At 36.7% G+C, this 17,128-nt stretch overlaps 1 protein-coding gene across 6 annotated transcripts in view; it reads right to left on the reverse strand.

Annotated features, from left to right (window-relative positions):
- Positions 1 to 17,128, reverse strand: part of NSD3 (nuclear receptor binding SET domain protein 3) — a 119,436-nt gene that overhangs the window by 48,010 nt on the left and 54,298 nt on the right. For all 6 annotated transcript variants that reach the window (XM_041752822.1, XM_041752821.1, XM_041752818.1 and 3 more), the window contains exons 3-8: positions 16,893 to 16,964; positions 15,858 to 16,020; positions 8,957 to 9,111; positions 6,907 to 7,422; positions 4,093 to 4,216; positions 484 to 584 (exon numbers count right to left, since the gene is read on the reverse strand). In XM_041752822.1, the coding sequence (XP_041608756.1) occupies positions 484 to 584; positions 4,093 to 4,216; positions 6,907 to 7,422; positions 8,957 to 9,111; positions 15,858 to 16,020; positions 16,893 to 16,964 (1,131 nt within the window). The remainder of the gene's footprint in view (positions 1 to 483; positions 585 to 4,092; positions 4,217 to 6,906; positions 7,423 to 8,956; positions 9,112 to 15,857; positions 16,021 to 16,892; positions 16,965 to 17,128) is intronic.

A 17,128-nucleotide genomic window follows, 5' to 3' on the forward strand; every position in this document is an offset into this window, starting at 1 on the left:
AAATCTGTGATACTGACAGAAAAACCAGATCATATATGATTGTGTCTTAAATATATCTCTCGTTGTTAAATTAATTTGATTTGTTTAAAAAAATAAAAACAATACATACCAGCGGTTTAAACAAAAAAATCAAAATTTAAAAAGGCAGGGGGGACTTAATGATGGTTCCAAATAAAAATCATGAAAACATGAAATCATTTTGCTCATAACAGAAATTTCAAAATAAATGTGAGGAATTCTTTAAGAGTCTTGTACTGGCTTCCCATCTCCTGAAGCCTGACTGTTTTTTGTGAAAATGCTTGAAGCAGAATCACAGGGATGGCTGTGTTAGAATTGGGCACTGGAACTCACCAACACAGAAGCATAAAATAGTCCAGAAAGAGGAACTCAGCTTAGGGAAAGTTTCTCTTTCTTTTAAGATACCATAAAAGCCACAACATTTACAAATACAATGTTTTAACTCTCTACATGTAGGAAGCCAACCTGCTCCTTTTTGATCTTCTTCTTTGGCACAACCTCAGTGGATTTCTCTGATTCAGAACGAGTTCTAATCGATCTTCTCTGTTGCTTCTTTTCTACTGAGCCTAAGAGATGATTTAAAGGAACAAACAAAAACTCATTTAAGGATGACTTGACAATTATATAATTAAGATTTGACCCAATTCCATGCTTTTCTTACTCACTACTTTGTTCTATGTTTTTTTTTTTTTTTACTTTTGGTCTTTTAATTATAAATCACTAAAAATTCAATCAGTCCTACATATTTTGCATTTTAACAAATGAATTAAACTAATTATATATGTAAAATGTTTAATGGTGCTTGGTGTACCCATATGAGTTTTTGTTACTGTTATATTATGAACAAAGGGGGAAAAAGGCACAAAGATATGGCCAAAACCAAATCATTAATTTGGATGTCAAGGGACTGGTTATGTCTTAGAAATAACGAGTCATGAAAAACTCTTGGAAACAAATTAGCAAGGTTTTTCATGTTAAATAGTGAAACAGAAACTATTCATATTTTTAAACAGTAAAATTCTTTGGAAGTAAACCGAACGAAAATTCACATGGACCCCATTTTGGACAGGATAAAACTTAGACTAAAGACCACATCTTGAAAGAACACTAAGTCAGGAGTGATTCATTCTGTGATCCTGAGAAGAAAGGATGCCGGCAGCATGTTCTCCATCTTCTCAGGGCTTGGACTCCTACATGGTCCTTCCTACATAATAATCACCCTTCCACACCTTGCCACAGGAGAAAGTTCCTCAAAGCAGGCAGAAGCTACTTCAATAAAGCCTTCCACGTTATCTTTATATTTCATGATTTCATTGTTCTTGTCTATGTGTAAATGGTTTCCTTCACCTTAGTTCAAAGTCAAAACAAAGAAGGATCCCACTATATCTGTTTTCAGGAGGGAGGAAGTAGTCTGAAACTAATTTATGGTTCCTGAGCTGTGTTGACTTCTAGCAGAAAAGTCACAAATGAAGATGCTGGCTCCTTCCTTCAGGCTCACTCTGCTTCTTACATGGTTGAAAATGTTCACTAAGACAACAAATATCCTACCCTCACAGACACCTGAGTATTCCAGAAATCCAGACTTTAGTAAAATTATTAATATTCAAGTAGCTATACGGGAAGAGGAAAATGAAAATAAAACTGCCTAAAACAAAGTAGCTTTACTTGCTTTGAGGATGACAACATAATTGTTCCAGTAAGTACAGACAGTATTTGATCTACTATCTTATATGAAATAAGGCAATGTAATTTCTTATAATTGTTCTGAAAGCTATCTGAAGAACACATAAATTCTACTACGTTTAGGGCAGCCCCGGTGGCGCAGTGGTTTGGTGCCGCCTGCAGCCCGGGGTGTGATCCTAGAGACCCAGGATCGAGTCCCACATTGGGCTCCCTGCGTGGAGCCTGCTTCTCCCTCTGCCCGTGTCTCTGATTCTCTCTCTCTTTGTCTAGGAATAAATAAATAAAATCTTTAATAAAAAAAAATTCTACTACGTTTAAAACCCCAAAAAGTACTGCATTTATGTCCTAAGATAGAGGAGGTGAGCATCTCTGGAAGTGGAAAATAGCTTAAAAATCTAGTATAAAGGCAAATACAATTCTTTAAATCACAGAAATTAGCAGTGCCATACCCTCTATGCACCCCTTAAATTCACTTGGAAAAGGCTCAAGAATTCTCCCTAAGTAATTAACAACAACTGAGATGATGATATAACTGGCTTCTCAAGGGAGATCAAGTCTCTTCTCTCACTTTTCAACTACTAAAATTATTTCCACAAGAAACAAAATGGTCATTTAAAAAAGCAAAATATGCTCATCAACCACAGCTGGTAACCAAATTTAAACCAAAATCAAAGCTTTAGAGCACTCATTAATTTACAACCTAAATATAGTGCCTGCATAAAGAAGGAATTGAGCTTTTTCCAGATCTAAAGAATTAGAACCTTCCATTGTACCTTTCACTTAAAAAAAAGAAAAATTCATAGCAAAACTTAAATCTTACACTGAAAAGACTACATGAAAATAAAATGTTCAGTAGCCGAGGGGAAGGAAAAACATAAGTCCTATTAAATAAAAGTATAATATTTAAGATCAGTCTAAAATGAAGTTTACTTCCTCCCTAATTAGGAGATTTATTTAAATGAAGATTCACCTAGGCTAGGTATCACACTTAAATTCAGACAAATTACCAACAGTTTAGTGTAAAGAAAGATAACAAAATTGTCAGGTATAGTCAGGTATAGTCAAAATACGTGACAAAGAGCTAAGGCCAAAAGATTCTTTTAATCTTCAAAGTAGGGAACAAATGTTTTCAGTTATAGCTAATTAATGCAAAATCTTTTAAGTCCACTTATTCATTTCTTTATCATCATTCTTTCCTTTTTTTTGCAGTATTTTGAAATGAGACAAATTACAAATCTGGTTCTGGACTTTGCTACTCTCTCCCTACTTTAAAGCATTCCCTTCCCAATTCAATTTTGGATAAAGGCATAATGTTTTGTATGCCCCATCCAAAGTATGCCCCATCCTCCCTGCTACCTCTTCTTTCTGTCCTGTAAACCACCCCCCCCAACTTTTTTTTTAAAGGAAGCTAGCCCAAGTTCTTTCCTGAACAATGACTGCTTTTATTTTTGCTCTTTTTAATAAGAAGAATCTTAAAATTTCCCTTCCAAAAATATTTGCCCCTTTGTGCCACTCAACCACAGTTCTGCCTGAGTTATTACTGATTCAGAGTTACTACCTAAGTTCTCAAGAGCTTAATCCTTCTAGAAAATTGCTTGGTCCCTTCTCTGATTTGATTCCAAAAATTTTTTTAAAGAACAAGGTGAAACAAACCCCTTTCTCCTAAACTAAGATTCCAAATGACCAGCCAGTTGACATTCTCTTTTCTTGATGGCTATAATAAAGCAATAATACAGTTATATAAACCCCACCAGACACTCAGTTAAACTATAAGATCCTTAGTATGTCAGTCCCTTAACAAAAGTTACTAAAAAAAAAGTTACTTTGACCATTCACAGGCACAACTTTACTGAATATATGCATTTCTCTTTTAAACAAGAATATCTGTTAATCAGAATAGTATCTGTTAATCAGAGAACAGATTATAATAGGAGAGTTAGGCCCTAGTTCCCTACTTACTAACATTTAGGATACCTAAGAATAATAAAAGGAGCACGGGCATCTGTCAATTAGTTTCTAATAAGAGATGAAGGAGGAAATGGTAAGAATGTGTTAATGGTGCTAGAAAAGTAAAGCTGTCATTTTCATTCAAAGAGAGCTAAACAAATGGTGCATTTACTCAGTTACGCACAGATTTCAGAACTATCCTCGTTTAATTACACAGTTCTCTTATTACTAAAACTCCTGTAGGAAAAATAACAATGAATAAAGCTTCCTAGTCCCTTAAGCCATTCTTTTCTATTGACGTAATTGCTTTTACCACTTCATTTTTTAAAATATAATTTGATTTTGATAAGTAAAATTTTCTTAGAAATATAGCTACCATGTTATTAGCAGAAAAGAACTATGACCTCTCAAAATGGATCTACATACTCTTCATTCATTACCCACCTGTAGGACCAGATGTTGCTTCAGATGATACATTCTGAGTTGCCTTTTCATTTCTCTGGTTTGGTGTAGAAATTATAAGTCTGTCCTGTCCCCTGACACTTATTTCTGTTTTGTTACCAATTCCCTTCAAAATAAGACAAAATAAAAAATAGCTGATTACTAGGCAAATGGCATCATCGGCTTACAAAGACAGCTTAAGATGATCATAATTTGCTTGAATTTTACATGGTCTTTGATTGCAGTTGATTTATCATCTTTGCCATTACCAGAGCAATTTTATTAAATCATCAGAATGTATTCTAAAATGTACAATGACATTATGTTTAAAAAAAACGAAACTGACCCAACTCCACATGAGGCATATCACTAAAAAATGAACCTGTATCACCTAGCTTTCTGTCAAAAATAAAATGTTTTCTGGTCTGAACAATCTCTCCTTTATTTATTTTTTTAATTTTAATTTATTTATGATAGTCACAGAGAGAGAGAGAGAGGCAGAGACACAGGCAGAGGGAGAAGCAGGCTCCATGCACCGGGAGCCCGACGTGGGATTCGATCCCGGGTCTCCAGGATCGCGCCCTGGGCCAAAGGCAGGCGCCAAACCGCTGCGCCACCCAGGGATCCCCAATCTCTCCCTTTAAATCATCACAGGAAAAGAACTCGAGTCATTTTCTTTTTTTTTTTAAATGTGTCAACCTTTTTTAAAAAATTATTTATTTATTTATTCATGAGAGGCACACAGAGAGAGAGGGGGGCAGAGACACAGGCAGAGGAGAAGCAGGCTCCATGCAGGGAGCCTGACGTGGGATCCCAGGTCTCCAGGATCACACCCTGGGCTGAAGGCACTGTTAAACTGCTGAGCCACCTAGGCTGCCCTCGAGTCATTTTCATTTGGTAAAGTACCCTACTATACATATAAAAATGTCAACATGTCTTAAAAGAATATCCTAAAAAAAAAAAAAAAAAGGAATATCCTTAGATACAGAAATTTGATATTCATGGTGACCAAAATGTGTACCCAAAGCAGTATGGAGCAGACAGAAGGGAGGTACAATTATAGTTCTATCTCATCTTAGGTGTTTTAACACAATAAAATAAACGAGTGATTTGTAAATATATGTACTTTTAAGGTCTTCATTTTAAAAAGATCAGTTTTAGGACGACACCTGGTTGGCTCAGTTGGTTAAGCATCAACTCTTGATTTTGGCTCAGGTCATGATCTTAGGGTCGTGAGATTGAGCACCCCTCCTCCATGCTCAGCAGGGAATCTGTTTGACATTTTCTCTCTCCCTCTCCCTCTGCCCCTTCCTGTCCGTCCCCCTCATGTGTGGGGGCACACTCTAATAAATAAACACACCTTAAAAATTTTTTTAAATAAATAAATAAATAAAAAGATCAGTATTATCTCAAATTTCATTTAAATAGCACTCTTTGGAGTGTGGTGACAAACTCTGATTTGTCTATCCAAATGCAGATAAAAACTAGCTCCAAGAATGAAGCCAATTAGCAGTAAAAAAAAAAAAAAATTGCAGCGTATTCATTTGCTATGCAAAGCTGTCAGTAGAGCTAAGTGGAGACTGTAACTTAAGTTTTTCCAAGTAGCTTAGTCTTATTGAACTCCGTTGAACCTACAGTCAGAAACAGATGAATAGAGAACCATCATATTTCTCTCTAGTAAAATATTATCAATCAAGCACTGGGTGCTGTATGTAAGTGTTCAATCACTAACATCTTCATTCAGTTTCTATATCTGAAACTAATATTACACTGTATGTTAACTACCTGGAATTTTTTTTTTTTTAAGATTTTATTTACTCTTGAGAGACAAAGAGAGAGAGAGGCAGAGACACAGGCAGAGGGAGGAGCAGGCTCCATGCAGGGAGCCCAATGAGGGACTCAATCTCAGGACTCCAGGATCATGCCCTGGGCTGAAGGTAGGCGCTAAACTGCTGAGCCACCTGGGCTGCCCAACTACCTGGAATTTAAATAAAAACTTGGAAAGATATATCACTAATGATGCATACCTATATTTAAGTATTTTCATATGCATATAACAATGTTAGAAAATTAAGCAGAATTCTTTAAAAGCACATACCCATGAGGTTCCATAAATTGAATTCACAAGCCCATAACTGTGATAAGGGTTGGGAGGAGAGTGAAAAGGTATGTGGAATAAACATTATAAATGTTATAACACAGTTTTAAAGTCTAAAAGCTAAAATATAAGTGCCCTAAATGGAGGCTCCGGGCTGGCTGGTGGAGGTATGCAATTTGAAAAGGTATTTCCACCCCATTACCCATGCTATCACCACAGTTAATTGTTACAGAACAAACACAGTTCCGGAATTTCCCTAAAATGCATCAGATACCCCAAGCCAAAATGAACCTAACAAAATTGCTGGTGCGACCAAATAGATCAGCAAGTATAATTATTACGGTGGTTAATTCAAATAACTGACAAAAATAATTTAATAAGGAAGCATGCTTTGCAGCTAAGAAAAACTAACTATACAAACTAGAAACAGGCAAACTGCCGAGTTTTTTTCCACAGCTTTAAGGAGCTAAGCTCAATTTTGGCTGCACAGCTCAAGATAATCTATTACAGATGGGGATATTACAAAAGAGGGAAAAAAAAGGAAAACATAGCCTTTTTGCCTGTTTTACCCCCTCTTAAACAGAAAACTGAACATTTCCCGTGCAGCAGATAAAAAGATATTTAAATTATGACTTTGTGCTGTTTGTGGGTTTTAAGTGCCAAGGTTGCCTACTTATTAAATATTGTTCCCCCAAAACACCCATGAAAAAAGGAGGTACCTTCGTAGAATAAACAAACTGATCAATAAATTTCCCATCTCCTGTAGCATTCTGAAGAGCAAACACTTGTTCAATCTTTACGACTGGAGACATGTTACACTTCTGCAAATCCAGGCTCCCTTTGTGCATTGTAATAGAAGCTGGTAAAGATTTCCTTGCGGCGGCCGTTTTCCAGGCTATTTTAACAGGAGGTGGTTCTTCCTCTTCCACACTTGTGTGCCGCCTTTGGCTCTGTCTCCGAATTTCAGTACTTGAGAGCGAGGAGGCCACCTCACCTGCATTGGTCTGTTCCAGCTGGGTATTCAGCACTGACCTTGGTCTTCGGGTTTTCTTAACTTCGGCTTTGGAGGCAACATTCTTTTTCCCTTGGGACAAAGCCTCCTCAGGCTGTTTATCAATATAGATAAAAGTATACTGTTCTATTCTTTCTTCTCGGGTCATTTTCAATGCCTTCTCTGCATGGGCAATGCCAATATCCCACTGAGCACGTTCTCTCTGAGGTCGGGGTTTCCGAATCTAAAAAAATACATAAGCATTATCAGATACCCTTTAACCTAATTTGTACATTTAAACCACTATGACTTCCCATTGATCCTGTCACCTTTGCACGTGGCATAAATATCTTTAGTCAAATACCTGAAATGTTCTAACTCCCCAACTCTGATAGTTGGTATTACTATCTGATGATATGCAGGTCTACTCTCTTTTATATATCCTTTTTTGTTGACCACTCTGCTGGACAAGTCCCTCAAAGAGGGAGCCATCCCTCTCGCATAATGTTCATAAAAAAAACAGCAATAATGAGGGCAAAGGGAAGAGAGATTACAGAACCATTATTCTCAGTGGCTAATAAAACACTCACATTAAAAATGATACCCTAAAGCTCAGAGGTGCTGCAGAGATCACAACCAAACCAAATGGCACAGTCAGCATTTAAAGTGGTGCTGGTAGTTTGTACCATAATGTAAATGGAGGCAGGATGAAGAGGAAGGAGAGAGCCTGGAGGAACAAATGAAAGTTGACAAGACATAGGAAAGAAAAAATGTATGAGAGAAAATTAAACCTGAATCAATTTCCATAGGTCTCTAACATTGTTGCTCAGAAGACTTTTGACAAGTAAGACAATCTGGCAAGTTGGTAAGACAGATACGAAGACTTTGAATGAAAGTATGTGAGATGACTGAAGCCATCAGGAATTATCCAGAAGCTTGGACAGAAGCAGCCCAAAATTAGCTAATGAAACTATGAGAAGGAGCAGTATATGTAAAACACTGATGTATAAATCTGTCAAATGGTATCTGATAAAATTAATTAAAATAGTCTGTGATAAAATTTGGCTTTTAAAGTGTAAAAATATGACAAATTTCTGAATCACAAGAGACTCATCCTAAAATTAGTTGAGTTTAAAAATCAACCAGAAAGATTATCAGGAGTTGATGCATAATTCTAAAATATCCACTACCACAAAGATATCTCTTGGTTCCATCACTAAGTGTAACCTTGGCTAAACCAGTTACTTAACCTGTCTGTGTCTTAATTTCTTCATCTGTAGAAATAGGAATAATAATATCTACACCACTTAAGTTGTTATGAAGATTAAATGAATTAATATACCTAAAATGCTTAAAATACACCTGTCTCACAGTAGGTGTTCACTAAATATCTTAGAAACTTTACTTTTACAAAACAATTTTACCAAATAAGAATAAAGGATATTATGGAAAGATACTGAAATAGGAAAATGAATTAAACTCCCTGGCAAAATCCACATTTTACTAGCATGTACTAGTCTTACATACATTAATTCAATTCAAAAATAGAATCCAATGTTGCATTAAGCAGAGTTCAAGTTTTTAACAGTATTCTAATGTTGTTTATATGAAATATAAAACTTATTGACATACTTACCATAAATTATTAAAACTGAACTTAGGTTAAAATAATAAATCATCCTAACAGCTGTCTAAATTCAAGTATGAAAACTTCTACTAAATTATTAAGTCCTATAAAAACCATGTTCGATTGGTAATGTTAATATGTTGTCAGATACCTTTTGTTTCTCAGAGTGATTGCTGGCTTGTTTGGTTGCTTCAGCCAATAATTCTTCATACTGTTTATGGCCTTTATACTCTCGTACTCGCTTTTCATGAACCCATGCCCTCTCTGGCTGGTTGCTAAAAAACTGGACGTGATATTCCCGGGCACCTGTAAGCAAAGGTTCTTATTAACCATTTTAGAAAATAAGCATTCACGTATACTCTGCCAAAGATATGAATCCAAGCCAAGTTCCCTAGCATTACTCCTATTAAAATTTGTACACTTTGGATTGTCCAAAGATAGAATACACTTGCCAATTACATAATAGTTACTGTAAAAAATCACTCCCAAATGATTAAAATTAGTTCCACAATTTTCAAGAAAAAGAAAATCAGAAATTCTGCTAATTATCAAATTTGTTACCCTGGTTACACAACTTATTTTTACTTGTCTCAAACATTTTTACAAACAAGTCTGGGAAGAAGTAAATAGTTTTTCCTTTAAAAAAAAATGTGTAACAGGGGCACTGGGTAGCTCAGTCAGTTGAGCATCTGCTTTTGGCTCAGGTCATGGTCCCCCAAGGTCCTAGGATAGAGCCCCACATCAGGCTCCCTGCTCAACAGGGCGCCTGCTTCTTCCTCTCCCTTTGCTCCTCCCCCTACTCATATGCAAGCACTCTCTTTTAAATAAATAAATAAATATCTTTTATTTTATTTAAAAAATTTTTTTTAAATTTATTTATTTATGATAGTCACAGAGAGAGAGAAAGAGAGAGGCAGAGACACAGGCAGAGGGAGAAGCAGGCTCCATGCACCGGGAGCCCGATGTGGGATTTGATCCTCGGTCTCCAGGATCGCACCCTGGGCCAAAGGCAGGCGCCAAACTGCTGCGCCACCCATGGATCCCAAAATAAAATCTTTTAAAATGTATGACATATATTCTTGGACTTTACTTTTTTTTAATTAATTAAATTTTTTTTTTTTTTAATGATAGACATAGAAAGAGAGAGAGAGAGGCAGAGACACAGGAGGAGGGAGAAGCAGGCTCCATGCCGGGAGCCCGCCATGGGACTCGATCCCGGGACTCCAGGATCGTGCCCCGGGCCATAGGCAGGCACTAAACCGCTGAGCCACCCAGGGATCCCCTATTCTTGGACTTTAAAAGTATTAGTTGAATTGCTTTTCTGGCTATATGAAAGTGAGCTATACAGATTTGGGGTGGAGAAGTGGTCACTGACTCTCTCAGGGGTCCTGTAAGGTCAAAACTATCTTCATAATAATACCAAGATGCTATTGTCTTTTCACTGTGTTGGCATTTGCACTTCATACTTCAAGAACAATGATGGATAAGACTGCTGGCATGTTAGCACAAATAAAAAGTGATTGACACGAAACTATACTAGTATCACATTCTTCACAGTCATACACCGGCAGCTAAAATAAAACAAAAGCCAGTTTTATTTAATGTCCTTGTTGAAGTGGTAAGAATGATTAATTTTCGGGATCCCTGGGTGGCGCAGTGGTTTAGCGCCTGCCTTTTGCCCAGGACGCGATCCTGGAGACCCAGGATCGAATCCCACGTCGGGCTCCCGGTGTATGGAGCCTGCTTCTCCCTCTGCCTGTGTCTCTGCCTCTCTCTCTCTCTGTGTGACTATCATAAATAAATAAAAAAAAAAAATTTAAAAAAATGATTAATTTCATTAATTTTCAACCTTTGGACACTGTCTTTTAATATTCTGCATGATGAAATGAGAAGTATGCATAAAGCACTTTTACACACTGAAGTATAACAGTTATCTTGAGAAAAAGTACTTGTATGATTGTTTAAGTTGCAAAATCACTAGCCACTTTTTCATAAAACATCATTTTTATTTGAAAGAATGACTGGTGGGGATCCCTGGGTGGCTCAGCGGTTTAGCCCCTGCCTTAGGCCCAGGGCATGATCCTGGAGTCCCCGGATCAAGTCCCACATCGGGCTCCCTGTATGGAGCCTGCTTCTCCCTCTACCTGGGTCTCTGCCTCTCTCTCTCACATGAATACGTAAATAAAATCTTAAAGAAAAAAAAAAGAATGACTGACAGAAAAACTATGATTATTTGAACTTGACCATCTGGCAGGTATTTCCTTAAAAATAAACAGAGCAAGTTTGCTATTTCAAGCAAATCAACTGACAGTATTTGTTGTCAAAGATAAAATTTGATCTTTCAAGCTAAAATTAGAATTTTGGAAAACTAGTATCTACCCCTATGAGTCTTCCAACTTCTCAATAATCAAAGATTTTCTGATGAAATAACTGGTCATATAAACTAATGTGATTTTTAAAGTATCTATAGAGGATGGGGCCCCTGTGTGGTCAGTCAAAACAACTGGGTGTGGAGCCTGCTTGAGATTCTCTCTTCCTGTGCCCCCTCTACTCCACCCCCCAGTGTACTCTTGATCTAAAGACAAAAACAAAAACAAAACAAAAAAACTAGAGGAACGTGTCCACATTTGGAATATAAGTCTTCATAAAACCAATTTTTATTTTTTTAAGGTTTATTTGAGAGAGAGAAAGTGTGCCTCCAAGGGGTTGACGGGAGAATATAAGCATAGTCTATGGTTAGTGGCCTAGTGTGGAGCCCCACAGGGGCGGGGCTCAATCCCAGGATCCGGAGTTCGTGACCTGTGCTGAAGCCAGATGCTTGACTGAGCCACCCAGGCACCCCAAAACCAGTATTTTTTAAATGGCCAATATACAAAGTTACAAAATCATGAAAGGTAAAAGATTCACTCAAACTACAAGACAGAACCAATGGATTCCAATGTAACAAAGTACAAAAAGTTTATGGATATGATTTCATATTCTGTATTGCAACTAACCTACCACTTGTTGAGTTTTAGTGTAATATCAAAGAAATATATCCACAGTTACCTCAAAAGGCCATTAAAATACACTATCCCTTTTCAACTACACATCTGCCTGAAGCCAGATTATCTTCAAATAATTAAACCAAAAAACCCCAAATCTAACAGATCGGATATAGAAGCAGATACAAGAATCTAGTACCTTCACTTAAGCCAGACATTAAAGAGATCTTCAATGAGGTAAATGATACTGTTCTTCTCATTAATATTTTTGATAAAATAGTTATTTTTTTATAAAAAAACATAATGAAAACATAATGGATTATTTTTATATTAATCAGTAAATATTTTTAAATTCTCTTAGTTTTAATTTCCAAATTAAAATAAATAGTAATAGATATAACCCATGTAAACAAAAGCAAGCTTTTTAGAGTCTTCAAATAGTAAGAGTTAAAAGGGTTCTGGGAACAAGTATCTGAGAACTGCTGCTCTAGAACAGTGCTACTCTCTAAGTGTGGCTCCCAAAAGAAGCCAGTTTATGACAAAATAAGCACAGTAAGCATTTAGAAATTATGATAATTTGACATTGCCATGACATCCAGGCAAACGATCAGGGATCTTGTACTATGTTTTTTTTTTAACCCCCAGGGAGAGGCCTTTCATTTTTCTAATAGTTACTTCTTTTTTTTTTTTAAAGATTTATGTATTTATTTTTATTTATGATAGACACAGAGAGAGAGAGAGAGAGAGAAAGAGGCAGAGACACAGGAGGAGGGAGAAGCAGGCTCCATGCCAGGAGCCTGACGTGGGACTCGATCCCGGGACTCCAGGATCGTGCCCTGGGCCAAAGGCAGGCGCCAAACCGCTGAGCCACCCAGGGATCCCCTCTAATAGTTACTTCTATTGTAGTTTATATAAATATTGGTCCATGGTGGATTGGAAATTTTTAAAAATAGAACAAAAATAGATCCTTTACCAAACATAGTTTGAAAAACACTTTTCTTTTTTCTACAAAAAAAAATCTCAGGCTAATAGAGTAATGTATAACTGGTCGTGGAGGAATCCAAGACGATTCAGATAGGCCAAAAGAGAAGGGTAAAAAGCAGATCCAGACTGGAAAAAAGTAGGAGACTGCCTAGGAAATTCCAGACCAAATGAGATTAATTCCTAAAACTAAATTTAAGTACTTCCTTTGAAATACAGATGCAGCATAAATTGTGCTTTCACTTATATCCCATAAAAAGGCTGAAATTAGCAGGTTTTCATAAAGTCATTTAATGTGAAACTCTTAAAAAAATAAAAGAAAAGCAAAAGAAAAAAAGAAAGTGAAACTCTTGGGCAGCCCAGGCGGCTCAGCGGTTTAGCACCGCTTTCAGCCCAGGGCGTGATCCTGGGGACCCGAGATCGAGTCCCACATCAGGCACCCTGCATGGAGCCTGCTCCTCCTTCTGCCTGCATCTCTGCCTCTCTCGCTCCTCTCTGTATATTCTCATGAATAAATAAAAATCTTTAAAAAAAAAAGTGAAACTCTTTATATAATCTCAAAAGCATGCTTTTCTAAGGAGAGCAATGAAGAACCACAACTCTTACATGACATAATTCCTTAGAGCGCTGAAGAGATGTAGGTAAGTACGTGGATTATTTTATTTAAGAAGGCTTGGTCCTAACAGAAACATGAAAAGATGCTCATTACTGATCATCAGGGAAATGTAAACTGAAACTACAATGAGATATCACCTCACATCTGTCAGAATGACTAAAATCAACAGCATAAGAAACAACAGTTGTTGACCAGGATGCAGAGAAAGGGGAACCATCCTGCACTATTGGTGAAAATGCAACTGGTGCAGCCACTGTGGAAAACAGTAAGGAGGTTCCTCAAAAAGTTAAAAACAGAACTACCTTATGATCCAGCCACTGCACTACTGGGTATGTACCCAAAGAACAGAAAAATTCTAACTCAAAGGGATACATGCACCCTTATGTTATAGCCAAATTATTTCTAATATCTAAGATATAGAAGCAGCTGAAGTGTCCACCAATTGATGAATGAATGGATAAAGAAGATGCGGTATGTATATACAATGGAATATTACTCATCCATAAAGAGAATGGAGTCTTGCCATTTGCAACAACATGGATGGAGCTAGAGAGTATAATGCTAAGTGAAAAAAATCAGATACCATATGATTTCACTCAGATGTGGAATTTAACAAACAAAGGGGAAAAATAAGAGAGAGACAAATCAAGAAACAGACTCAATTATAGAGAACAAACTGATGGTTATCAGAGAGGAGGTGGGTGGGGGATCGGTTAAATAGGTGATAGGGATTAAGGAGGGCACTTGTCATGAGCACAGGATGATGTATGTAAGTGCTGAATCACTATACTGTACATCTGAAACTAATATAACACTTTTTGTTACCTGGAACTAAAATAAAAACTTAAAAAAAAAAGGCTTGATCCTTGGGAAATACTTGTCCCTTTCTTCTCCCATCCACAGAATCATAGATTATTAAACCTGCAAGGTATTTCAGAGATTATTAGTCCAACATCTTCAGTAAGGAGTAATAAATGAAAGAACTAGGACTACCTTCCCCCAACCTTATTATGACTAGGTGAATTCAATTATTTTCTTTTTAATATATAGTATGTTAAAGTATGGAGGTTATGGAATAAGGTCCCACTGAAACTCTATTTACTTATTCAAAACACAAGGATAATAACAGTGTCTACTTCATAGTGTTGCTGCTATGTGGAATGCATAAAACATTCAAGAGAATTGCTTAACACAGTGCCTTACGTGAAGGTAGACATTCAACAATGCTGGTTTTTCTTTTTTCCTTATGCCCCATTGATGCTTCCAGTTACCCAATCTTTAATTAGCAGGTTATAATGACAGATAATTGCCTTCTGTATCAGCACAGATTACTGACTATGTAGCATAAAAAGTTACAGATCTGGCTGATCTTGTCACAAACCTGACTTGCAGGACTTATGTAGACATTTCTTCTCTTCATAATAGTGAACAGGGAGCAAGATAGAAAGTTTAAAATAAGAAAAAGAAATAGGAGCAAAGTTGTCACAAACAATAAGGAACTCAACACGTAACAGTTCACAAAGCAAATATCCAATAAATTCCAAGCTCAAAACTTCCCCTGGCTAACTAAGCAAGTCCATTCCAAGTGTTAGAATCTCAGAAATCTAATCCACATGTTTCAGACAAACCCACGGAAAAAAATTAGAAAACATCTTTTCGTAACATTTATTAATATTCCTAAGGTAAAATTCTTTTTTTTTTCCTAAGGTAAAATTCTATGCTAAATGCTAGATTCAAGCTGTAGGTCCATGTTGCACTGAATTTATACGGATATACCAGAAAAATTTACATATTCAAAAACGAGTGGAGGGAAAAACACCCTGAAAATTTTATCAGGATGAAAAGCACTTGTGTCGGTAAAAAATTACTACTCATAGGAGTCAATGATGAAATAAAGTGTACAACGGAAATGTGACCCAAATGCCCACTAAACTCACGTAAGACATCTTATTACTTACCCAACTGCTTTCTTTTGGAATTCATAATGAGATGTCAGTCAGATAATGGTTTTTAAAGAAGTAAAGAAGAAATTATAAAACAAATGTAGGGTGTTATAAGGGGAAACAAGGACTATCTCAGTTGTAGAGGCTTACTGCCTATTAGGATGACCCTAATTCTATCACTGGTTATTAAAAATTGGTATTTTTGTGTCAGATTATATATCATGTGCATATTCTTTCTCTTTTTAAAAAAAATTATTTATTTACCTTAGAGAGAGAGAAAGAGAGCATGAGTGGGGGGAGGGGCAGATGGAGAGAACCCTCAAGCAGACTCCCCGCTGAGTGTGGAGCCTGATGCAGGACTCGATCCCATGATCCATGAGACTATGAGCTGAAATCAAGAGTCATATGCTTAACCAATTGAGCCCCCAGGTGTCCCTCATGTGCATATCCTTATAATTGTATACAACAATTAAGATTCCATTTTTCCCCAGCCTTTTCTTTAATATCTATTTATGCCTTTATAATTACCTCTTGTATTAATTTTGGTATGAACCTCGAGCTGGGGATCACTTGAAACCATGCAAGGCCACCAAGGATAGGTTCCCACCTTAGACCAAACAAGATCGCCAACCTGGAACTTAACACCAGCAGACACTTCTGTTGTTGGAACAGAAGATAATATTGGCTGAACCTATAAGAAAGGTCACAAAACTTCATCAGCAAAGAAAGTAAAAAAAAAGAAAAAGAAACTATGAACAAAGTACATTAAACATGCTAACCATGTAAAATTTATCTTCAATTATACCTTCCCTGATATCTAACCATAACTAGACAAAAGGAAGAGAAGGAAAATAATAAGCCCCACTCCAAATATTGAAAATACGACTGATGTCTTATTATTACTGATAAGGCATCTTGAGAACGCACATAATCCATCATAAAGTGGTCATTTATATATGTCAGTCATACTTCAATAAGAAAAAGTGGTCACAGTTTTGAAAAGAAAATAATTCACTGGAAGTATCTACCTTTTTTCTTTTTTCTTTTTTTTTTATTGGAGTTCAATTTGCCAATATATAGCCTAACACCCAGTGCTCATCCCATCAAGTGCCCCCCTCAGTGCCCATCACCCAGTCACCCCCACCCCCCACCCACCTCCCTTTCCACCACCCCTTATTCGTTTCCCAGAGTTAGGAGTCTCTCATGTTCTGTCTCCCTCTCTGATATTTCCCACTCATTTTTTTCTCCTTTCCCCTTTATTCCCTTTCACTATTTTTTATATTCCCCAAATGAATGAGACCATATAATGTTTGTCCTCTGATTGACTTATTTCACTCAGCATAATACCCTCCAGTTCCATCCACGTCGAAGCAAATAGTGGGTATTTGTCATTTCTAATGGCTGAGTAAAACAAGTGCCAAGATTTATTTCAGTATAATTTCTGAAATCCAGAAATATAGAACTGTAATAGTATATATGAAATGTGTTATAATTTAATTACCCTGCTTACACCTCCTTATGCCATCCATACCTGGTTAGACAGTATTCAATACAGCAACTCACCGGGGGTTCCTCTTTAGGTACTGGCTCTTCTCTTGGTTTTTCTGACACAGTGTCAACCCTCTCATTTGGTCTCTAGGTGAAAATGTATAGATAAAAAGAACAAAATGGAGCCAACCAAAGAATAGTAACATATACAAAAAGAACCAAAACTAAATAGCAAAGAGAATAAAAGACATTTATTAACTTAATAATGTAGATAGTAAGAATACAACTAATGCAGTACATGATGCTATGTC

The sequence above is a fragment of the Vulpes lagopus genome, chromosome 4, assembly GCF_018345385.1.
Source record: "Vulpes lagopus strain Blue_001 chromosome 4, ASM1834538v1, whole genome shotgun sequence".
Lineage (NCBI taxonomy): Eukaryota > Metazoa > Chordata > Mammalia > Carnivora > Canidae > Vulpes > Vulpes lagopus.